The sequence below is a fragment of the Apus apus genome, chromosome 4 (genome assembly GCF_020740795.1).
Source record: "Apus apus isolate bApuApu2 chromosome 4, bApuApu2.pri.cur, whole genome shotgun sequence".
NCBI lineage: Eukaryota > Metazoa > Chordata > Aves > Apodiformes > Apodidae > Apus > Apus apus.
In genome coordinates this window covers 103,392,974-103,419,399 of record NC_067285.1, presented here as the reverse complement: position 1 = coordinate 103,419,399, position 26,426 = coordinate 103,392,974, and the positions used below count along the sequence as shown (strand labels likewise).

Genomic DNA, 26,426 nt, shown 5'->3' with positions numbered 1-26,426 from the left:
CAAACAGGCAATAATAGATATTTCCTCCTCTCTCAGACTGAAATTACAATTTCAGATCCTGTGACACAAAATTGGGGTCAAATGCACTCACAGGTCATAGAAATACCTACATTTTGTTAAAGCAACTATGGGAGAATATCTGTGCTGTCAGAAGGACATCAGCTTTGGAACAGCTTCAAAAGCCAGCCTTGGAACTGACATGTCAGGCAAAAATTCACCTCATCCAAATAGCAGCTTCTTTCAAGACCTGTCTGGATGTCTTTCTGAGTGATCTGCCCTAGTTTTTTGGTCCTGCTCTGGCAGGGGGGTTGGACTCTATGACCTTCAGAGGTCCCTTCCAACCCCTAATGTTCTGTGATTCTGTGATTTGCCAGTCTGATACAGAGAAGCCAGGCCTGGAAGAGACAGAAATCCAGTGCTATGAAAGAAGTGTGTCTGGGGGCAGGAGTTTTAATAGGAGGCCACTAGGAGAGAAATCATGCCAAAAGGGAAAGAGGAGAAGCAGAAGTAGGAAGGGACAAAACCAAATGCCATACGAAAACAAAACAAACCCTGAAAAAGTAGCTGAAACAGAGTTTCAGTTGACTGACTAGTTATCTGTTCAGTGAGAGGTTGCAGAGAGGAGAAAGTCTCAACTAACCTTCCATATTACAGAACAGAAAGCGTGTCAAGACATTTAAATCTTACTGTAAGCTGGGTTTAATTTTTGTAAACTACCCACACTCCCAAATTCTTCAACACATAATACTGTATTTACATTTCAAAAACTGGCCTATATGGAGTTCTCAATTGTCCAAATCCCTACCAGAGTAAAGCAGAAAAAGCTGCCTAGCAATACAAAGTTCATAATTAATAAGTTATGTGGGAAATACTGCCTTTGTTAAATTCACACTGAAAACTATCTTCCATACTTCAGAGATAATGAGAGTATAAAACATTAACACTACATTTTTCTATACCATTCTGCATAATTAAATATGCAGCTGTTCATTCATTCAGCCCGAACAACCAAATTAATTTGCAATCAGCTCACAGGGGATGCAACAGAGCAGATCACATACTACAGAAGCAAGTGAAGCTGCTGGCATGCCACATACCACATCAGTGACACAAGGTGCCTGATAACAAAAGAAGCAACAGGGGTTGCAAACCAGCATTTTCAAAATAGCAGCTGGGAAAGGGACTTTGTCATTAACCACCTTGCAGGGAAACCACAAGTGTTTTCAGATGGGTCTCATAGCATGTCAGTGTTCTCTGATGGTCTCCTGTCCTTCTCAGGCTCAAGCCAAAAACTTTAGGAAACAAACATCAAACATCTCTAAATGTTACAGCTCTTTCATATTATTTGTATTAATGCAGCATTAGACCCCTAGCACTGATGCAATCCCAGTGCACCTTTACAATCAGTTCTCCAAATTATTTATATTCCAAAGAAACAAACTGGGCAAAGACTAAGCAGAGGAAAGCACAGGAACAGCAGGTTCTACAAACAAGGTCACACAGTAGGTGTGGTGGAACCAGCAGCATCACCAGTTCCCAAGTGTAATGTCATATCTACTTTACCAGATGCTCTGCTAAGCCATGACTTTGGCCTTTCCAGTTTTTATAAATAATAATTTAAAAAAAACCTATTCAGGTTTTTATACCTCATTCATCATCATAAGAACACAATGACCAATGAAACTGCTTTGATTGTGGTTTCTTATTTACTCCACTTTGCAGAGTGGCAAAAGAAACACTGCTTAATATATAGACAGTGACATTCCATCTGCCCCTAGGTTACAGGCCCTGCAACTCCCTGCTGTGCTGGCCTGCTGACAGTGGGAGGTAATGGATGACAGTGCAGCAAAGTATTTCTGATTAGCTAAAAACTGATGGCTCAACCGTTTTTGTACAAATTTAGTACAGAGGAATCATGCCATAATAAAAGCTCTGAGATTGCAATTCTCAGTTTGACCATACAGAAAGTGGATCATGGGCAGTGCCAATGCAAGCTTCCCTATTTTATGCTGGGAGAGGGGAGGCAAAACCAGCACACACAAAAAATTACAAAACCCGCAGATGACTAATGCACAGAAGGACATTGTTTCTTTACTCCTCCTTTTCAGCTTGTCTGCTGAGGCTAGCAAGAAAGATGATTATTTCTTGTAGGGAGGCTTAGACAGTAAGATACCATGAAAGATCTGAGGAAATGCCAGCAAAGTGGCTTTTCTGAACTTCCTACTGCTACCGACCCAGATGGGTTTTGGGTAGCAAGGACTTCTTATTCAATTATGGTCATTCTTAGCCAAAAGGAAACCACTTAAAACATAAACCTGTGGTACAGTTCCCGCAAAATCTGTGCCTACAAAAAAAAATGTTTATTACACGAGTTCCAGTTAAAGCAATCAGAAATTCTATGACTTAGGTTCAAGTTACTCAAAAGATGAAACAGGATTTTTATACCATTTTAAAGAAATGGTTGTTCCTTCTTAGTAAAGTGACTGACAAATTATGAGTTATATATCACAATTATAGAATCATCAAGATTGGAAGAAACCTTCAAGATCATCATGTTATTTAACTACATTTTCAGGAAGAGGATTAAAGAAAAATATTTATGAGGAAAGGGTGAGAGAGCTGGGACTCTTTAGCCTGAAAAAGAGAAGGCTGAGGGGAGACCTCCATATACGTATCAGCATCTAAATGGTGGGTGCAAGGAGACTCTTGAAGAACCAGACTCTTTTCAGTAGATCCCAGTGACAGGACAAGGGGCAATGGGCACAAGCTGGAACAGAGGAAGTTTCATTTAAATATGAGGAAAAACTTCTTTAGGGTGAGGGTGCCAGGGCACTGGAACAGGCTGCCCAGAGAGGTTGTGGAGTCTCCTCCTCTGGAGATATTCAAGACCTACCTGGATGCAGCCCTGAGTAATGTGCTCTAGGAGACCCTGCTTTAGCAGGGCAGTTGGACTGGGTGATCTCTAGTGGTCCCTTCCAACCCTGTCTATTCTGTGATTCAAATCATCAACCTGTGAAGTAGTAAAATCCCCACATTCCAAGAGGTATTTAACATGCCCAGCAGACATGCTGCAACCAGGTCAAATAAACACAAGTGTCCCTTTGCCTAATTATATAAATCACAGCTTTCCAGTGGGATCTTAATCCATAAGTCATATTCTTTGTGTATTTACAAACTAGTTTAGAAACATGTAACCATTTGAAATCATCATCACAGGTCTGAGCTGTTGAAGACTTGAAAGTGTAGTTATGACACAGCACTCTCATCTGTGAGCAACAGATATCCAGTAAAGAATTTTGGATAGACTACTTTGTTAGCTTTTACTTGCTTATGGGATAATTTTTTTCTCAGTTCAGACCTTCACACATACTAGACATATTTTTAAATGGTATTATGGTAACTCAGACATACAAGAACTTCCTTAAGCTAAGTCCTGTGCCCTGAAGCCATTTAAAAGACATCGCCTTCAGAGGCAACTACAGGTAACAACTCAGAGTATGGTTCCCAGCACCCACAACCAAAGCTCATTCCTTTATTGAGTGGCCAAAAAGCTACTGCCAAAACACATGATGGGATGAGTGCAGCACCATGGTAACAGCAAGGTTATTGCCAATGTGATGGGTCTTAGTCTTAGGAAAGACTATGGTGGGTCATGTGTCCATCGGAGCACACACTACAGAACCACACTGCAACACTGGCACCCTTTAGATCCTTACGTCAATACCACTGCCTGTTAAATACATCAACAGCCATCTCTTCAGTGTCTTGCACATTCAAAGATTTGTCAAGGCATGTTCATTTCCTTTGTCTTTTACATATTTATCTTACCTGACACCCATAATAAACCATTGCTGATAGGCTGAAATCCACTACATTCACTTTCTAAGTATGGATTTACAGCTAATTTTAAATGCCTAGAATAAATTTAAAACAGAGGCTTTCCTGCACAATTCAACTCATAATGATGCATTGTAGAGAATTAGCAAGACAGAAATTGTGGCAAAGATAATGAAAATCTTTGTAATGCTATTAGGTGAATATAGAAATATGATCAAACAGAACATAAAAATCTGTTGTTCAATAAGAGAAATAAAACTTTAATTTCAGGACTGCCTTTTCCACAGTACTGCCCAAAACCTTTTCACAGTCGAACAGGTGTAAATCAGGATATAATAGGAGAACAGAAGAACTACACAGGTATAATTGAGGGCAGACTATTTTGATTGCAAAACCCGCATTACCCAGGATAATGCATTAGCCAGAGAAAGCACAACTAGACATTAGATCCCAAGCTGAGTTTACTGTGCTAATAATTAGAAAGCCATTTATTTTTTTGTTTTTACTCAGAAAGAGAGAAAATTTGATATGGAAATCACAGCCTCCATAATTCCATCCCTTGGGGCCATTTCTACAAAGTCACTTTTCAAAGGAGAACCACAACATAAGACCATCTGGAAGCGCAAGTTGCTGCAGAATACAGTTGCTTAGTTATTAAGCAGCAGTTCACACCAAGAAATAATTTCACTGGGGCACCAGAATCTATATTGGGGGTTTTTTGTTTGCTTTTTTAATTAATTTCAGGAAACAATTCCAAGACTTTGGAAACAAATGTCCATACTTATTTTCTTGCACTCTGTAAGCCACACAGGGTCTGGAAATTTTACTTTTCTGAGTGGCATGTTTTTCACTGCATCTACCATAAAAGAATCTCCTGCTCTTTGTAGTCTGGATTTTAACCTTAGTGTAGGCATGCACCTTCTTGTACATTCCCAAAGCACCACACAGTCCCTGTGCATTGATCACTACTGATAGCCAGTGGACTTGTACAACTGGGCCTTAATCTGCATACAAGGGAGGCTTTTCGTGGGTGCAGACAGAACAGCTGTGCCACCAGAGAGAGAATTTTCCTGACTCCCTGAGATTTGCCAAGTATCACGCTGTCTGTGAGGCTCACCCAGTTGGCCTCAACTCCAGCTACCCAGCCACTGACCTGGACTCACAGCCTCCTCACACAGCACTGCTACTTATCCCCCACTTTGGGCTGCATTTCACAGAATCACAGAATTGTCATGGTTGGAAAAGTCCTCTAAAATCACAGCATTTGGTGCAAGGAGTCCCAGTATGTTCAGCTGGGATATCCAACCATTTTCAAGCAGGCAGTCTGTTTCTTCATTTAGCAGTTCATTACTGACAACATGGGGCAAAATATCCTAACATGTCTAAAAATGGGCCTATTTGGGGTTCAGTATGCAATGCTGAGATGAGTTAACAGTGCAGTTAACATCAAATAATGCCATTTATTGTGCTGTACTGAAGCAATAACAACATGGTGATGCCACTGGGAACAATGGCAATTACACAGCAAGTCACTTTAGCACTACCATATCATTACAGCTTGATAACATGCAATCAAAACTTTATTAGCAATCATCATCAGCATCTATTATTCACTGCTTAGATCAAGCGAATAAGAGGAAGGATGCATGCATACCAGAAAAAGGACTCTGAGCCAGTCTAAGGACAGGGTTGGAAGCCAATTTCCTGGCCATATAGTGCTGAATCATTGCATAACTTTCTGAAATCAGTTACCATCTCAGTTGACTTGCATAAAATTGAATAATAAGAACAATAACAACATTTCCAAGAGACATTGTTAGGATTCATTAACTCCAGTATTAGCATTATGGCTACCAAGTCAAAGTTCAAATATTTCATTTTAAGATTCAAGTACATGCATCTAAAGTTGAAGGCATGCAACATATACAAAGCAGGTACCTGGGGGTGTAAAATATGTGCACATATATTTAAGCACAAAGTGGTCCATAAAGCATACAAAAATACATACTCAAGTATCTAGCATCCTAAACGGTTTGTTTGATTCAGTTCTTTCTACTGTAAACATGTTGGATAGAGATATGTGTGGACTCTGACAGTAACAGTATGCAAAGACTCTTCAATGCATGCACAACTTGGGAAGATAATTTTAGCACCTGAATTTTAAGTTTTAGTCACAGTATGAGTTTCTTCTTTATGCTAATGAGGCCTAACACAACAATCAGTCTGTATTCCCAAGACGTACTGCCGTTTAGAAACGCTAAAAATAAACCTGAAAACAACCCTCTGTAACTTCTCAATAAGTTGTTTTAGTTGATATTCAATAGGCAACCAATATAATCTCTTTATTTGCCTACTTTATTTTGCGTCAAATAAGTATACAATTTACTCCACCCTCAATTATTTCACAAGCAAAATATCATAAATAGCTGACTAGAGGGGCATGCCCTGCTGTTTTCTAGCTACACCTCAGTGTAACCAGACATGGCTGCTACTTGTAACAACTTAAGATTTTCATTATTTAGCACCATTTTCTCAGTTTATTCAACAATGAAAAGATTCTAAAGTACCTAAAAGTCAGGCCTGTAACCTGACCTGTGCGGACAAGCATAAATTACCTACACAAATTAACAACGCTCATGCTCTGCAGAGACACAGAAATCCATCACCCAGATCCACTTCCAATAGATAGATAGATAGATAGATAGATAAATCTTTGCATAAAGCCCCTTCCCACAGGCATGTAGCTCCAACTGGTGTTTTCCCCACCATTTGCATTACTCTTAAAAGTGATTGCAACTCTAAGGTCACTAAGAACAAATAACTACCTCTGGACCATCGAGTCACCCTCCCCTTCTCATTCCCTGTTCTACTAAGCAAGGAAAAAAGAACAATTCTTTTGAGTGACAGGAGAAAAAGAAAGAGATGACAAGGGTTTTAGAGGAAGAAAAGAAAGATGTTTCAAAAAACAGAAGAACCAATAAATACCAAGCTAGGACAATATTTACTGATTGGCAAGATAAGAGCGGAAGACTAACAAGATTAAAAACTAACCTGGTGGGAATTGATCAGGTTACAAAACAAGTTTATTTTCACCTAGAGACTTAGAGAATATCAAGTGCCTGATAGGATCTAGCTGGGCAAGATAGGAAGAAGAAAAACATTGGACTAATTCAGAAAATAATGGGACAGGAGCGATTCCCAGTAGGGCACAAAAACCTCACAAAAATTAATGGGTTTTGTCTGCTGAAAAAAAACCCTCTGTAACATTTTTCACACCTCTTTTTACTGTATATTTGTTCTGATGCAAATGAGAGGAATTCAAAAGAGAATCAAACTAAAAAGTTTAAAAATACATACATTGTGCATTCTGGGCAGACTGCCAGTGGGAGTGCAACACCCCAGCTCCATCAGCAAACATGGAGCTTCTACAATTTTCATCCCACCATTTTACACAGAGGAAAACAGAAGTTGCCTGACTTCATGGACAGCTTCATTCAGTATTTATTTGTATTTTATTTAGTACAAATAATGAGCCACATTTCAACAGAGAGAGGCACTATTTGCTATTTTTGCATCAGTTGGTCTCATCTGTGCTTTTCAAGATCCCCGCACTTTGTAACTCCCCCAGTCTGACAACCGCATGTGCCGCTTTTAAGCTGCAGTGGGCAGAGGAAGGAGGCGAGTCCAGAGCAGAACATATCTATGGATGGATCAGCTACCACCCCTGGCCCAAGTGCGAATCTTAAGCACTTACCTTCTTTCAGTTTTTCCATCCTGGTTTTATAAACAACCAAAGCATCTGGTACATCTATTAGGTGTAAGTAAAAGGGCCTGATTTCCCTATGATGCACACTAACATCAATTTTATTTGAATGCAGCTCACACAAGTTCTCCTTTACACCAGCTGTCAGCAAGGTCTGAGTGACCTTGTTTAAAGTGTTTATGTTCTCAAAAGAAAGCAACATTAGCTGAAGCCTGTTTTATGTTTAATTTGAAAGAGCAGAGAGCTTATTTTGAAAAGTCCAACTGAGTAAGTTTAAAAGACTTCTATGGTAGATAAAACTGAAGTATGGATAGCAAAATTTGAAACACATCACACATTTTTTCTAGGCCAGAGGCACATAACAAGAAAGCAACAATGTGTGCTTACGCAGTTACGGGAGCATCCAAATCACCATTTGGTAGTCATCTTTGCACAAGATGTACAAAAATTAAAACAGAAACAAATGTTCAGTTAATTTCCTATCTTGTAAGTTTAAAGGATAATTACAAATGAATCATCATAGCCCTAAAAAGGCCAATCCTCAGCCAGTATTATCCAGTCTCTATTTAATCTACTCTCTTTCCTGTACACCCCCTTTTTTAAGGCTAGAAGATTCTTTTTCATTTAAATCACCCTTGTGCCACATGGCCAGTACTGCCTCTGGCCAGACAGTACTACTCAGCCACTTTTATGACAACAAGGTATTGCAAAGATATGCCATCACTAGGAGAAATCCCACAAGGCTCGAAACAAGGGACAAGGCTGGTGTGCAGCATGTCCTGATCCCTATTCCCTTGCCCTCTCCTTTTCTTCGATTGTCTCTGTAAAGTTTCTTACTCACATAGATGAAGGCTGGGTTCCCTTATAAGCTCTTGGGAGAGTATAAAGTTAACAAATTCCTAAGCCACAAGGTATTAGGTAACACGTTTGTTTCTACACCTGAAACTTATGGGTTGGACAAGAAATTCCCGTGGACTCCTCATGTTAGTCTCCAGACATTTATAGCAACTACTTAGATATCCTAGCAGTACATTTCAAGAATATTTCTACTGCTACAGATAACCCAGCAAAAATAGCATAACAAGCATTGGTATCATATATTTGTTGAAGACAATGAAATACTTTAATTTATTAAGTATACATAACGGGTCTAGCAAAGTATTTGTGGTGGGAGATTTATACAGATACACAGAAAATTAGCGCACACAAAGCCTATCTAGCAAAAAAAAATTAACACATCAGCAGATAACCAGATTTTAGGCATCTGGATAGGAGCTCTCATTCAATAATGAAGCACTTAAATGAGATAACTTCAAATAGGTTCACGTGTTATTCTACACTCTTTCAGGTGCATACACTTCTGCAAACTAGGTACTGTTAACCATTTACCTTGAAAAAACAAGACATCTCAACACACCAACAGCACAGAAAAATTATAGTAATACATTTCCTCTAGGCGAGCTTATAACATATACACTTGTGAAGAAAGAGAATGTGATGGGAAAATATTAATCTTGATCTATGACATTGAACTACTGAATATAGGCTTGCTCTAGCCTTGGTTTTGTGGCAATACACAACTGAGTATGTAATTTGTGCTCACACAAACAAGTGTATTGATATCCTAACTGACAAATAATACAGAAAGGAGAATCAATTTAGAAATCTTGTTTTAATTACTACATGTTCCCATTTTCATAAGACACAATACAACTTGCACTGGTTATATTTCATCCAGACAATCATGACTCCTGCCAAATCAGCATTATTGACTAACCTCACCTCAATAGAGTACCCAAAAGCAGCAAGGGCTCCAAACAGACATATGCCAACAAAATATGTATTTCAAAGTTTAAGTAACTTTGATACAAAATTTCTACAAAAAGGAAAATAAATGGCACCTTATTAAGTAGCATCAGGAAGGCACCTCATACTGTCATAATAATTTCTACTGTTAAAATTCATTTCAAGGTTTGTCTTATTGAACAGCAGCTCATTTCAGAGAGAAGAGTAAAAGCTGAAGAGACTCTGGATAACAAGTCAGTTACCAATACAACTCAGCAGCAGTTCAGAAATGGAAAAGAGACAGATACATTCTGAGAAAGGCAGGAAAAGTTACAGGAAAAGCAGAGAACTTACCTCCACAAAGAGCTCTCCAGCACTTTACCCATGTCTGTATGATAATACTTGGTAAGGATCAGGATCACCTAAAAAGAAAACAAGAATAAATACATTGTTATATGTAAACTGATATGAGAAACAGAAGTAGATTATGGGCAGCATTACCCTGGTGAATGCAAAGCTAAGGCTCCAGACAATTTGAACGTACTTTTACCAGATTGGCTTTTGTACTGGCTTGTTTGGCTTTTTCCTTTCTCTTTCTGGGAAAAGTGATGTCACCATTTGAAGTTTTCTGCAAACCTGTGACTTGGTGAAAAACTGCCCATTTTACATAGCAGTGGAGTTGGAATAGTTGCATAAATCCCCCTACCACATGACAGCCCACAAGCAGTTTGTTCAACTTTCTCAGCAGGAAGAACCAATTTGATGCTAGTTTAACTCCACAACTCTCTTGGACGTCTACAGACACTATTTTTTTTTATTCAAAGTGTTAAACAATGGTGATTGACTCTGATTAACCAGATAACAAATTCAAGCAGCAAATGAGCTCGGGTCCTCTCTGCAATATCAGATAAGCACTTTTCATGTCTGCCATCTTTTATTCCTAAAAGTATCACTATTTCTCCTTCAAAAATCATCTCTGTGCTCCGTAAATTACTTACCAACAGCCAACAAAATGCACAAATTTCACCCACTAAACGTCTTCAAGTTATGAAGAGTCAGCAAGGAACACTTTCATTCACTCAACATCTGACAAATTCACTGGTCAAACAACATAAAGCACTAGTCCATGATTGGTGGAACGCTATATTTTATATTCAGATCATTCCAACCAGATTTCCTTCACTTGCTGCCAGTCCGTATTAGTGGTTCCCATAGCAACCCCATAGAGGGAGAATGGGAAAAACCTCTGGTTCCTTGCACAGCTGTTGGCTTTCTTTAATGCAGGGTCAACATCAGTCTCCAACAGTTTGCAGCATGCTGTTATTTAGCTGGCACTTCCTCTGCTCCTGATCACCAGATGAAATCTCCAGCAAATAGCAACTGTAGGCATTCACTTTGATTAGTCACATAATGAATATGCTGATGATACATTTATGCCACAGTCTCTGTATGCTGGAGCTTGTGAGAGAACAGAACTCCAGACCACTGGGGTTAGGTACATGGCATTTTGGAAATAACACAACATTTTGCAGAACTGAACTATAACACCAGTCTCACTCAGGGTTATCTAAACCTAATAAATTCACAAGACATATTGCTGGATGTATATTGATGTGAGTAAAAGTAGAACCAATCCATAATTCACAAATAGTATTAATCACTCCTCTCTGAAGAGTTCTCTAAAGAGTCACAATCTACTACTTTGTTGGAATTTAATGATTTGTAAAAATACAGGCTTGTTTTAAAATAAAGCAAGCAAGGAAAAAGAAAAACAACAACAAAACCCACCAACAACCAAACAACCCAAAACAAAACAGGTTGCTACAAGACTTACAAAGCCAAGAGAAAGAACCATTTCCCAAAGGAGAGACTATCTATAGATGAGATTCCTGGATACAACCCAAGCACAGTCCATCAGGTTAACTACTTATTCTCGTCAGGGTTTTAACTTCAGCTTTCTGCTGGTGCTTGCAATTAATGAGAAAAAGAAAAAAACTTCACTACTAGGAGCATCTATTTGCTTCAATTATTAAGGAAAAAGTTTCAGACTCTGCTTTTCTGAACAACTGAAATTCCTTTTAGGCCACAAAAACTGACCTAGGACCTTTTTCTAAGAGATACAAGAATGTGTATTTGGCATATGAAAATAAAACAGAAAATATAAAAGAGATTACACTTTGTTTCCTTACATCCATGCAGAACCAAAGACTGAATCCTGAACTTGGTAAGCCAGCTTTTTTCATCCCTGTACACCCTGTAATCATAACTTTTTAAATTCAGGTTATTTTTAGCAGTGCCTGTTGGAGTCACTCTGCCATAGGGTATGACCAACATTTCACTCCTAAATTAAAGTGTTTATTATCATATACAGAAGATCATGTTTGGTTACCCTCAATCTACCTGCGTTAACTTAACCTCTCTAGAACCATCAACAAAGCACCTCCAAGGTAAGTCATATCAGTAACTCAGCACCTGTCCTAAGCATCAAGAACTTTTAGGAACAAAGGGGTGGGCTCACTGTACTGCTTGGTAGCTGTAGTTCATCTAGGGAATGCACACACCAAAACAGAAAGCTGCTGTTGTTCCTCACATGTCAAAGAAATGGCTTTCAGGTAATTGCAAACTGCACTGGGGAGCAGCCTTATACAGCAAGATGTCTTATTTTACTCTACAGTTCTGGTGCCTTGATCTGAGTCACAGCTCTGAGAAACAGACATCAGTATTTCCCAGTCTGACTGGTAAAGTTATTTAAGCATTCAAATACCTTATTTTGCATTTCAAAATTAGGGAGGATGACTTAGTGGGAAATAAAAAGCCATAGTGAGACATCTTTTAATTACTAAAACTGTTAGAAGATTCCTGTCACAACCTAAGTATGAGGCTGCCAGGGGGCTGACCACTATTTCAACTATGCCAGTAGATTTCATCCCAATATCTGGAAAATGTAGGTCAGCTATTTAACAGATTTTGCAGCATTGTCCTCTGGATTGTGAGCATCTTTTCAGGCCAAACAGTGATCCTGCTAACCAGACTGGTGTTTTTTCTCAAGTAATAAACACATCCAAAGCACAGGAGGAATAATTTCATAATTAAAACTGTAAAGGTCTTCAAGTACTCTGGATCCTGTGTGTCATTTGTAAGACCTAAGCCCTGTTTCACTGATTTCATTTCAATGGAACTCCATAATTACAAGCATTTTACAGGCTGGATGGAAGCCAATGGTTCATATACATGACTGTCCTGGTGAAAGCACTTGGCTAGCCTGTTAGATGGAGAGAGGTCTGAAGCACAACCAACTGAGCAACAATCAAGTGTATGATTCTTAACCAGCTCATACTACCATCAGTCATGGACAGCTGAAATAAATTTACCTTTTTTGTGTTGTTATTGTATAGCTAAAATAAACATAGATGATGGAGGAGAATAAAGATTCACTATATTCTTTATTTAAAGATGGATTTAAGGTTACCTAGAGATCTCCTAGTCCATTCAGTTTCCTGTTTTATGAAACGGTGGCCAGTACTTCTCCATACGGGCCAAGGTATAGAAGAAAAATACCTTGGGATTCCAAAAGTCATAGGCAATGTGCATTGGAAGATTTCAGTGGAAATACTAATTAATACTGGTCAATCTCTCTATGCTAGGAGACCTTCAAGTTCAGAAACTTCTCTACTTCTGCTTTTTCATCCTTCCCCTACCTTTTTTTTTTTTTTTTTTGTGGGGTTGGAGAGGTGTAGAAAGAGAATTTTGATTCTCCCATGACATTCCCCTCTTTCCATAACTTAGTTACTGCCTGGGTGGATTCTCACTGTTGCCATAGTTACAGCTCAAAATGGTTCTCCAAACACAGAATCTGATTGGTTGGAAAGGACCTCAAAAGATCACCTAGTCCAAACTCCCTGCCAGAGCAGGATCACCTAAAGTAGCTCACAGAGTAACTTGTCCAGGTGTCAGCCTGTTCCAGTGTTCCGTCACTCTCACAGTGAAAAAGTTTTTCATTATGTTTACGTGGAACCTCCTATGCTCCAGTTTGAACCTGTTGCCCCTTGTCCTGTCATTGGATATCACTGAGAAGAGCCTGGCTCTGTCCTCCTGATACTCTCCCTTTACATATTTGTAAATGTTAATGAGGTCGTCCCTCAGTCTCCTCTACTCCAAGCTAAAGAGACCCAGCTCCCTCAGCCTTTCCTCATAAGGGAGATGTCCCACTCCCTTAATCATCTTTGTGGCTCTGTGCTGGGCTCTCTCAAGCAGTTCCCTGTCCTTCTTGAACTGAGGGGCCCAGAACTGCACAAAATATTCCAGATGTGGCCTCATCAGGGCAGAATAAAGGAGGGGAGTACTTCTCTCAACCTACTATCCACACCCTTTCCAATACATCCCAGGATGCCATTGGTCCACAAGGGCACACTGCTGGCTCATGGTCATCTTCGTGTCCACCAGGACCCCCAGGTCCCTTTCCCTTACACTGCCCTCCAACAGGTCATCCCCCAGCCATTTCTGACCCCAAAAAAACTTTCTGGATGTAGACCGGCCTTCAGTGCCCTGGGTTTTCAGTGAATGACAGAAAGGGAAAACAAATGGCAAATTCCACAGATACTATTATCCAAAAATAATTCAACTTAGAATTATCTACATTTTTCCCCACTCCCTTTCTCTTGCTCTCCTGAAAATGCTTTGCAGCAAGGCTGAACCAAAAGGAGCAAATTTTCACTTTAAGATATACAATGTGCTTTTAATAATTTCCTAACAAAATTTTAGCTTTAAAGAAGCCTGGTTTAATCCTCTCTTTTCATCACCATGTCAACTAAGAGGGGCGAGAAAGGAAAAAGGAACAAGTTCTAGATCAATCACTTTCCCTGGTGTTTTTTTTTTTGTTTGGTTTGGTTTTTTTTTTCCTTTTCTGCAATGGATTTGCTAAGATCCATCTCTTTATGATAAACATTCCATGCTCCATCCATGATTTTTCTTTCATGGACCATTCTTAACAGATATCTCTCTTTCTATCTACATGGAGATTCTTACAGATTAAGCTGTAGTTGACCCCTGCCATTCGTGGTTTGAAGCAATTATTATTTTTTGGCATCTATTCAGAAGTTTAATAGTAAAAGACTCATACTTTCAAATGCATAATTGAAAGTATGATTGCAAGTTTTTGTGTTTTCCCAAGTTTATTAGAAGGTAAAAGCATACTGTAATTACTTCTGGGCAGCCAGAGCTACAAGGAAAATACACTGCTTAGACAGACTCAAGTTCCTGCAAACTTTTTAGCATCTGCTTAATTTAATTCATGTGAATGAACCCACTGAAATCAAGAAAAGTGTTTATGAGAGTCACTTGAACAGGCACTTCAATACTCTGTATGACTGAAACATAAGCTGCTGTTTTGTTCAAGAACACAGTCTAACTCACCTTTTCAACTATTAAATTATTTCAGGGAGATTAAGATGTGCTAAGAACAGCCTATTAATTCCCCACCACTACCCCCATTACTTCCAAAACTTTCTTGACAACTAATAATAAAAAAAACCCCTCCCTAATAAATTATACATAACCACCTCCTGCTCCAGTCTCTCAAGTCATTTCCACTTTTGCAGCAGCTAAGGTAGACATTTGTTTCTACATTCTTTAAAACAAAGATTCTTATGAAAAGAGTAAAAAGCAAGAGATTATTAATATGAAGGCATATTACCACAAGTCTGTTATATGGATCAACTGCCATAATCCTATGAACAACTTCATAAAAATTTTATTATACTGGGAAAACTGTAAACAGAAAAAGATCATTTCCATTTACTCTGTTGTGGTGTTATGATGAAAGGTGAAAAAGGAGACATTTAGGCCATTACTAAAGCTATTAACAATTCACTGGATAAGCTTCTACTCCTCTCTGGTAATAAAGTTCATAAAAGCAACCCATGACTTGACATGAAAGACTTAAAGACTTAGATTTATAATTCTTCCAACTAAATTGTATTGGGAGAAGAGAGAACTTACTGTGTATGAAGTCACTGACTGGACCAGTGCATTTATCTTAAGCATTAGTAATAATTCTGTACAGTGAATTTATTCATGATTCAAGGCAAGACACAATAATGGCTCAATTCCTGTTCTTTAAAAGGTATTACTATCCACAAGAGCCCAGTAAGTGCATAGTCTTGAAAATGGTGGCTGTCATTGCTTCTGGATTCAAAACCATTTTAAATACAGTACTTTACACACTGACCCTGCCAACATTTATACAGAAGAGTAACCTTAAGGTAACCAATATATTTAATCCACTACCCAGCACAGAACAGGATTGTATTCTGTTAGCACTGTACAAACACTGAAAAAAGAAGACAACCTACTGTCTCCAGGAGCCTACAGTCCAAGTTTAGAAAAAGTCTTCACATCAACTGATGTCAGATTTTCAGTGCAAGCTCCTAGAGAAAATCATATTCATGTGATGGCACTGTATGTACACTGCATATATCAGGTTTTGGCTGTGAGATAGATGGCCATATGGCTGAAGTGGCTGTCAGGTCCATACCAAAGGTTCAAACAAAAAATGCAAAAGTTGCAAACAAAAAAAAAAGGCAAATCTGTTGGAAAACAAAAAATGCAGAAGTCTAATGGGGGAAACATATAAATAAAGATGCTTCCCAAATGTATTTTCTGGCCTTCAGCAATTTGCAACTCAGGCAATTGACCTGTTACTTCAGTTTTCAGTAGTTGGCTGCTTGGATAAGCACAGGCTTCTAGGTAGTACCGACCCATCAGCACAACACAGAATATGTAACTTTTAATGTTTTAATATCTTCAAAAAAAAAAAGCATATGAAAATTGGTCAGCCAGTCTGAACTGCTGCTACCCGACATACTCATGTTGCTACTCATTTCTGTAATTGTTAGATGCAGCTCTGAGATTTCTGCATACGCTGCAGATGCAGAACTTGCTCAAGCAAATGGGAACTTAATTTGAAGGCCACAGAATTACAGGGCCCATAATTCTCCATAAAATCTGCAGGCTGGGAAACAGTGTCTAAAGTTTTAATTACTTGTTCAATTAAACTTTTTCTTCTTTTTCAAAGAGCCTGAAACAGTGTCACCTCTGACACTACAGTCTCCACTTCTCTGAAATGGCTTTTTTTATACACAACCAGAGTATTTTTTAGGTTTACATATTTAACATAGCATTTGATAAGCTCTTAAAACCACATCTGCAAATGTGCCAAGAAAATAAATTTCTAAAGCATGAAGCAAGAATATTTTTTATAGTCCAGCTTGTCTCCTAATTGTCAATTTTTCTGATATATAGACTAGCTTTACCTTCCTACTCTAATAATGTACTCTGAGCTGAATTAGTGATCCTTCCTGCAGAAGCAAACCTATTGTCTGAATATTCTTTTCCATTCCCATGAAAATTCAAGAGGAAGCGGAGCTGACATCCGAAGACAACATATGTAAAACATCTTTGCTCTCTACTGGACACTTCAGAAATCCAGTATTATGGACAGGCAATTCACCTTGATCATCACTGGTTATTCACTATCAGAAAAGAAAGATAAAATCTGAAATGCTGTTTGTGAAATATTCCTGGTCTTTCTGCAGTGTTACTGCCCAACAGTAAAAAACTGGAAGGCTGCTATAAAGTCTCCCTGGAGCCCTGTTTTCTCCAATGAGAAGAGTCACAATGTTCATTACCATTCTTATCATTAATAAGGACTGAACTTTTCCTCAATATTGTAGGTACCTGAATTTGCTCTTCATAAATGAGAAGGATAAACATGGCCACATGATTTACAGAAAGGGACAACAGCACACTCCTACCTGAAATGCAAACATGCTAAAGATCAACTTATATTATAGTGAGAGAGTGATGCTGACTAATATTTTACTTATAAAACCAGAGACATGGCAGAGGCAGGTGCAAAGCTTGATTCACACCGTTTGTGATATGGAGCCTGTGAGTGGAGTAGAACGGCATTAATGTGCTTAGGGGTATTTTAACACCCCTTATTCCAAAGGTAAAATTAGGCTTGCACAATGACACAAAAACACAGCGTAAGGGAAAAAAAAATAATTAAAAATGAAAAAAAAAAAAGTCACAGGCTTGCCTAGTAAAACAGGAATAACACAGAATAGAAACTGGGCATGCTGTCTAGAAAAAGGCTTCTAGTGCCTCAGCATGATTAGTGGCGTCGGCCCAGTTGCCTCTCCAAGCAAGGACCATTTGCTCTGAAGCTTTGCACCTGGACAGACTAGGCCCAATACCACCCCCTCATCATCCTTTTACTGGGTGGAAGTTGGTCCCTCTACACCTGCCTTTCATTTTAACTGTTTAATTCCTACTTATCTTGTGAAAATAATTAATTTCAACAGAAGTGCCAACATGCTGCCCACAGTATGGTAAGTAAGGAGACCGTTCCCACTCAAATGCCAAGCCCGTCTGCTCCTTGTGGCCCCATTCAGAATAAATTTGGAATGCCTCAAATGACATTAACAGAATTCAGCTACTGTAAAAATACTTGAAATTACCCCCTTTGAGAGGAACAAGGATGAACGCACATTTATCTTCAGCATTATCCCTGAAGCAGCAGAAGTTCAGATCCGTGCCAATGGAAAGGGCATAAAGGAGCTGAGGGAACAACCAACTGGGTTAGGAGACTATTAGAAAGGGCTTGGGAGCAGTTGGGAAAATTGGTCAGGGGCCAAATATGTCAGAGGAAACACTGGAAAAGGCCAGGGGAGTGCTGGAGACTTCTCCACATTCAGTCCAAAGCCAAACCAGGAGGTTTCCAATCTGTGAGCCCCGAGTTTTCGCCAGCTTTTGTATTTCCCCACCCAGCTCTGCCCTAGGTGTTCATTTCTTTAAAAAGCCATGGGGCCATCAAAGCTAAATGGAATTATAAAGCATTATCTGTGAAAAGAAACAGCTATTTCTTCAGGCAATGCCACACCTTTTTTAATCCCTAGCTAATGCTGTCCTGTCACATGGACATTATGCTTTAGTTTACCCAGCATGAAGAATATTAACGCAATCAGTCACCTCAGAGCCCAGTTTCAAATTAGCCTCGCATTCCAGTCTTAAACCACTAATACATTTTAAATGACCTTCAGATCAAATAGATACAAGCAGGAAAATATATAGGTCCTGATAAATTAGGTCTGTATTTCTTTATTTTACTCCAGCAAAGACTTAGGTATTCAACAGATTCTTTGGAGACAGTTTTTGTATGTCAGCATTTAGCAGGCTGTAATTAGGGCTGCAGAGCAGTTTCAGTAACAAACTCTCAATGTGAAATTCTCCCCCTTAGAGACCGACGTTTTTCATGCTTGGTCTCTCCTCTGTGATCCCAGATTGTCTTAGAAATAAGTTAAGAACTTCTTTCTTCATGTTAAGAGTACTACTCTTTCCTGTCTATAAAGACAGGCACACCAGTTAAGCAGCACAATACTTGGAAGAAAAACATTTTTTGTTCATGCCTAGAACACTTCTGAATAGTTCTCTAACACACCTTCACATAGCTCTTTTCTGTAAAAATGCAGTAATTTCATGCTTTTCATATTCTTTCAACATAAGGTAGTAGTCTGTCTATTTTACAGCTGGGAAATGGAGGCGATGTATCACTAATTTATCCCATCTAACTTTAGGATGTACCAGCCAGACAGATACCTCTGGAGGTCAGTTTTAACTGTCTAGATCTGACTAGTCCTTTGGAGGTATTTTTTCTCCCTATTGATTTATTACACTGAGGATACGCTTCCAGCTTGACCCTCTCAGAAAATCTGGATGAATCCACACTTAAATTAGTTGCAGAAGTCTAGGCAGAGCAGGAAAAAAAAACACAAAAAGAGGACAAAATGAGAAGCACAGTCAACAGACATGAATTGTGTGCCACTAACCTTAAGGATCATATTTTCTAGCACATGATGCTCCCAGACCCAAAGTCTTGCACCTGTTCAAGATCACCTCCCCTAACACTGGTACCAATGACTTAGAGCAAAGCACCAGCACTTTGCAGAGCTAGGAATTATGAAGCATAATTATGTGCTTCTATACCAGGGATCTCCTACATGACACGTAATACAAACTGGGCCAAAAAGTCAACATTTTCAATATGGGAAAAAAATAAATAATTGTTTCCCATTACCTGCCTTTCCACCAAGAAATAAATGGAAATGTGACGAAAGAGTTAGAAGAAACTTGTGCAGCTATATATAATCTTGGAAGATGCAGCAGACTAGTTTTTGCAAGTAGTAAAAAAACCACATTTCATTTCCTCAAAATGGCATCTATAACTATGATCTGTTTGGCACCAAGGTACTTTATTACAGAACTTAATACTATTTAACAGATAAAGCTTCTGTACAGTGTACGTAACATTTATTATTGTCTTTCATTATATTGAGCATCTCTCTGGAACTGCTATTTATTTTCCAATTTTTTTCTAATGAGTTTGTTCTATATTTGTATTGTAAATGCCTGTCTCTGTTTATATTCTATTTCTGAAATTTACAGCATAGCTTTCTCTGTTTACAAGTCAATAGTCTTTTTCTTATGGAAATTACATTATCCCAAAACAAAGAAAAAATCTGAGCCTTCTAACTCTTGCAAATTGGTTCTCTTGAGCTTGGGATTTAACTGATGCTAAAACAGAAAGGCACTAACAACCAGAGTGCAGAGGATACAGCCCAAAGCCAATGGCAAATTTTCAACACAATGTTGTTAGCAAATTGATGTCTTCTTGCTCCCTCCTCATCCTTCCATAGCCATGCATTTATTTGGAGTCTGATCCAAAGTCCGTTTAAACCAATGAAAACGTGGATTAAGCCCATTCTAAAAATTAAAAGTAAATCAGATCTTGAAATTTCTTTCATGAAAGGAAATATCCAATTTTGATTAAACCAGTATTTCCAAAAGTCTTATACATTCAGTGCACAGGAAAAATATTTTCCACAAAATGCACATAGCTGTACAAATTCATGACTTAAAATATCAAGTTATAAGGGACATGAGACTACTCAAAGAGAACAGCTAGAGTTACATTTTAATGATGCAGGCTTTCTTATCCTCTAGTGGGCACACATCTGAAGATGTCTCTAAATAGACAGAGAACTTTCTTAAAGTAAAAGTTCATTCACAATTTAGAAGAGAAAGTGAGCAGAGGTAGACTACTGGAATTTATCTCAGACCTATTAAGTCAATTCACAATCACCTACATATATTTGTTTTTACAAAAAGTACTGCATATTGCAAGATTTTTACAAGATTAAAGGCCACAGGAAAAATACAAAATCACACACACCTAAAATAACATTAAATTCCTTTAATTTCACCACTTTGGAAAACAAACAAACAAACAAACAAAAACACAACAATTTTCATAAGCACAGAAACAATATTCCAACTTCTTCCAATCCCATTATCTTCTCAGATAGGGCAGTAGGCCTGTATTTTTCAACATCAAATAAAAGATGTTTTCAATCCAGTACCAGAAATAGCTTGTAGAAGTTCATTTTGTAGACACAACAAAATGAATTAAACATCAACTCCAGATTATTCAGCCACCATGTGAAGACAGAAGGATGTCAAAAGCTGATCAGGACTGTGGGGAGGGAGAGGGGGAATCTTGTATTTTCCCTGCCAATTCTTCAATGAACTCCTTCTCCCAGTGGGAGAACAGTAACATTTCTTCAGGGAGAGCAGTGTCAAAAAAAAAAAAAAAGGAAACAAAAGTTTATTCTGCTAAAATTTGACTTTCAACAGTCAAATGTGCAAATGGTATCTCAATGAAAACTCTTGCACAGGATATCGGGAAAATAAAGGCCAAAATGGCTCAGGTTTTCTTTCAGAGACTTAAAATGGGCAAGCAGAACACATTACAGTATTAATTAATACAGCACCATTATTACTGCTATATGAAGAAAGAAATTATAGATGCTGAAATTCAACACTAAGAGACATTAACTCACTCCAGAGATTTCTCTCCTATACTCACAGAAGCCTACACAATTTCAACAATGTTGATTCCTTACCAGCAGGGAAAAAAATCATGTCCCCTCCATATTCCCTGGTCCAGAGAAGGTGAAAGCTTTCTTTAATCTCTGTGACAACAAATAGACACCAATTTACCTGAAGTGATATTTTTCATGGCTTCCCTGTCCCATCCCCATACCACAACAGAAACAGCCTGAAGCGCGCTGCTCAGGGAAGAGACATAACACATACCACTCTTAATCAGTTGCACTAATTAACTAAGGCACAACAGGACGATGATCAAAAATTTTTCAACAAAGGAAAGAAGAGGTCCAAAGTATGGATGTAAAAGACAGAGGGCTACAGTGAAAGTAACAGGAATCATCATATACTTGGAAATAATGTGAATTCCCCATAAATAAAATAAAAGGGCAGTAAAGACGCTGCCAGAGAAATGCATCAACCAGGAAGGGGAAAACAGATGCTCAAACATGTCAGTTCAGTTAGTTGGTTCCTATCCAAATCAAGCAGTGTCCGTTTTCTCAGTGGGTTAAGCTGTTCAGAGAACTGTCAGTCCCTAAGAAATATTCACTCCTCAGTACCTCAAGGGAAATAGCTTAGGGAAATGTGCAGGGTCTCCAATCACAGCTTAGGTGAGTCTTCGTTTTGGTTTTAATGTCATGGTACCTGAAGTTGTCCTCCCTTTTTTATTATTATTTTCTCAGAGCAAAGAATATTAACAGCCTGTGGCTGTGCGTGACTGGCTAATACAAACAAAGACAGAGATCTGGAAACTGAATACCTAACGGACCCATACCCAGGAGCAGCGTTATGACTAATAAAAAGCTTTGACTGAAGTTTGTAAAATGGATTTGTGTCTAAAAATCAAGACAGGCTGCTGAGTCTCTTTGGGGGGGGAAAAAAAAAAAAAAAAGGAAATTAAAAAGGCAACTTAGATACTCCTCCCCCAACACATCAATGCATTACAGATACATTGCTCTGACTTTAATTTTTAATTACTGTTCAGCTTTGCAGTGACTGTCATGGTTATTTCACACTGACAGACTAGAGAAAAGGTTCCATCCCACTTCAGCTAGAAGACAGTAGGAGGGTGGTCAAAAGTTAAAAGCGGGGGGGGGGGGGAATAATCACTAAGCCTCCAAGACAATCTGTTTATTTTATAGTTTCAGAAGATGATGCTGTTTAAAAATTTTCAACACCAAAGGAAAAAGTCAAAAATAAAAAATTAAATAACTGCCTGTAGCTAAATGCTTCCTACCCAGAACACTGAGAACTGAACTGTAAATCCATAGAAATAGGTATTTCTTGAAGAAATTGCAACTACAACATCTATTTCAGTAATGTTCATTACAGTAAAATATAACAGTCCTCATAGCGGGTAATAGCAGATAATGATCACAAAAGCTAAATGTTTTCTGCCTAAATTCATAATGAACCCATTCAGATAGAGGCTAGGTAGAGAAGAAATATCTTTAATACATGTTTTTACAGAAATAAAATACTTTACTTCCTGATAGTCATTCCTTTTCACTGCAAAGCAAATTATTTCTGTACATTGGCATTTCAGACAGCTTGCAGGGCATTTTGTATGGCATTCACTGAAATGTAGGTAGGTTCTTGTTCCTAAGATATATCTTAGCCTAACTTACCTCATTACCTAACATTACTTGTATTTTGTGCAAGATCCTGTGATCCTGAAGGTTTATGCACCAAAAACAGTCACAAAAATATTATTTCTTCTAAATAATTAATTTGATATTTTACTCTTACATTGGGAAGCGGGGACAGGGATGAAATTCCCATAGTCATAATGTTTGCCTGGTCTCTTGATGGAGCAATGAGACAGGAACAATTCTGGGCAGCAAAAATGGCCTTCATGAAGCAAAACACACAATCATACTTCCTAAGGGCTCTCTTTATAAAGGGGTGGTAAGGAAAAGATCTAGGTTCACTGCAACCATTAACTCAGACACTGCCCCATGCCAGGCTGTGGCTTTCCTCAGCTCCCTGAGGGAGCACACATTTGTTGGGGTAGACAGGACCACAACTACATCCAAGCATGTGTCCAGGAGGAAAAGTGATCTCTTCCAACCACCTGCAGATCCATGTTCTGAGGTGTCAGGTAAATATCACCTCGCTTGAGACTTGTGGTCTTTATGAACACCCAAACAACAACACCCAAGTAGCCCGCAAATGAAAAGAATAAGTTGAAGGCACCTCAGCTGCAAAGTGCAAAGCTATAAGAGATCACCTGGTCCTTTATTTCCAGTTTCCTAACCTCCTTCTCCAGGTCCAGATACATATAACTTGGAAACATGTTTAAAGCACACAGCTATCTACATTTAAAAAAACAAACAAACAAACAAAAAAAACATGCACCGCCTACATCTTCTACTAAAGAGTCTCAGTATTTATTTATGCAGATAACCAGGTTTGATGACTCACTTCTAGATTAAAGTTGTCTACCTTCAGTCTTTAGCTATAGGATCTTGTCATGTCCTCATTCAGGAGATTAAAAGGCCCCTGATGACAAATGTATTCTCCATATGTAAGTACAGCAATCATATTATCTCTTGACCTTTTCTCTTTGATACAATTAATGATGGGCTTCCCTACAACTCACCTCATGAACCTTATTTTCCAGCATCTGGATCATTTTTTGTAGCTCTTCTCTCCACCCCTTACCCCTTATCTTCAGAGTGTGTCCTCTAGAAGTGAAGACATTTCTGAGGTGAGGACACCAGATCTGAACAGCAGCAGCTACCAGAGGAAGACTTGTATTCATCACACCCTTTATGACAGCCCACAGTTTACAGGAGATGCACCACAGGTTTCCATGAACAGTGATTCTGGGATAAATAAGCATAGTGCTGCTGTTGGAGAGCTACATTAAACATTTAGTTCTGCTTTCCCTAAAAGGGAAAAAGCACTTGGCAAGCACACCTAATAAAATTAGGGCACGCAGAGGAGGAATTAAATGAACGCAAATACATAAATTATCAGCATTTTTTCATCCGCATCACCAGGTTCTCCCTAGGAATCCAAGAACTTTTCAAGCCCAGACATTATTCATCTCTCAGACTCCAAGGAGCTGTTTTTAATCTGTCTCTTCTTGTTTTGCCTTAGGCTAAAGACCTACACCTACACCTCCAGCAATAATTATTCTAACTAGTCTCTGCTTCCCCAGGCGAATTGACAGTAGAATCCAACTGATTTTCTGCAGAAAAAAAAAAATAAAAATGCAAGTTTGTAAAGCAGAAGTAGGCAGCTAGAGACAAAGAGGAAAAAAAATAATTTTAAAAAAATAAAAATTAAAAGATGAAAGAACAATCTTCCAAGTTCAGTTCACAAATACAGATAGGAATTTCAGCATCAAGAACAAACCTCATGAGCCCTCTTTGTCATACCAATTCAGTTTAAGTACATGTCAAGCAAGTCACCCCCAATAACCTTACATTGAGTTCTGGGCTGCTACTTCCCAAGGCAGCCTTCTGTCTTAACAGTATTCTATCTATTTTTTTATTTCCTGATGTACTGCTCTCCATCTGGCTGGATTAAAATAAATTTTGCTCGAACTCCATCCTCTAATCAACCATTTCAGATTATCTTTGCAACATCCTTCACTATTTTAGTAGTTTTCATGCCCTCTACAAACTTAACAGCAAAATTTATGTGTGTCCATAGCAGCAATTGAAAATACAGAAATACTGACTAACATTGGATTCAGAACCAAGGCCTAAAAACTAAGGTAATGAGTTTTCAAAAAACTGTTCATTAAAATTAAGTTGTATGCGTTTTTTTTGTTTATTTTGGTTTTGTTGTTGTTATTTGTTTGTTTCCTTCTGGCACTTGCCCCAAACAGAATATTCTAGTTGGCGGAAAACACGTTCTGACTTCTGTAGCTGACAGAGCTGCCTTGGGTTGTAAACACCCAAGATTCCTTTTTCAACACTAAGCCATCATGTGATTTCACAGCTTTAAAGGAAACACCATGTGTTCTGACTGTCATATTTACCCAACACTAAAAAACCTACCAGGAGAAAGAAATTTTATTCTCGTAATGTAGTGGGTTACATTGCTAATTGCAGAAGTGGAAACAGTTAAAAAGGAAAACTCTTCACTGCGTTACATCATGCTAAGTACTTAAGTGGCTCCAGTGTTTCAGCTGGCTTAAGGGCTTGCCAAGTGCTTACTCACATCAGCTAACATGCCCTCACTCTTCACAACTTGCCTCCTCATCACCACTCCAAGGAAAGGCAGCTTTAGAATTTGTACTTATCACCATTATAACCAAGCACTCTCTACCCTCCACCCTTCTTCCAAACTGGGTTTCTCTCCTATTCCTTTTTTCTCAGAACTGGAATACAAGTTGCAAAGGCAAAGCTTCATGTAACTCATCCTTCCACATTGCATTCAGCTTCTCATGGCAAGTTTGGCACATAAACTAAGTCCACTTACATCCAAGGTAGCTGTGGGGAACCTACCATTTATATTTATTATTCAGCAACTCCCTATCAATCACTACATACAATATCTAGAATACAGTGTCCATTTTTGGGATTCTGCTGCAACAAAGATTGACAGACTGGAGTGAGTCCGGTAGAGGATTCATGGTTAGAGAGCTGAAGCATAAGACAGGTAAGGAAAAGCAAGGAAGCTCCACCCATCTAGTGGAGAAGACTGAAGCACCTCCTAAAGACACAGATTCTTCCCAGAGTCCAAGAGGAAGAGAAGAACAACCACAAGCTGTAGAGTAAATTCCAGTGGGATATAAATGGAAATCTATTTTCACCATGAGAGTAGTTAAGTACTAGGACAGGTCATTTAGGACAGCTGAGGAATTTCTATCCTTGGAGATCCCAAAGCATGCCGTTCACGATAGTGCCTAACCCAGGCCCTTACCTTCATCTCACTTTTGATATAAGCCCTACTTTGAGCAGGAAGCTGGACCAGATGATCGCGCAATGTCCGTTCCCACCTGAAGTACTCTGCAACTCCATGCGACATGAACCGCTTTTAAATTCATCTCATGTGCCTTAATATCTCACGTGAATACCAT

At 38.7% G+C, this 26,426-nt stretch overlaps 1 protein-coding gene across 1 annotated transcript in view; it reads right to left on the bottom strand.

Moving 5' to 3' along the window:
* SORCS2 (sortilin related VPS10 domain containing receptor 2) overlaps positions 1-26,426 on the bottom strand; it is a 559,400-nt gene that overhangs the window by 366,208 nt on the left and 166,766 nt on the right. Inside the window, exon 2 of the mRNA XM_051619037.1 lies at positions 9,740-9,807. Coding sequence (XP_051474997.1) covers positions 9,740-9,807 — 68 coding nt within the window. The remainder of the gene's footprint in view (positions 1-9,739; positions 9,808-26,426) is intronic.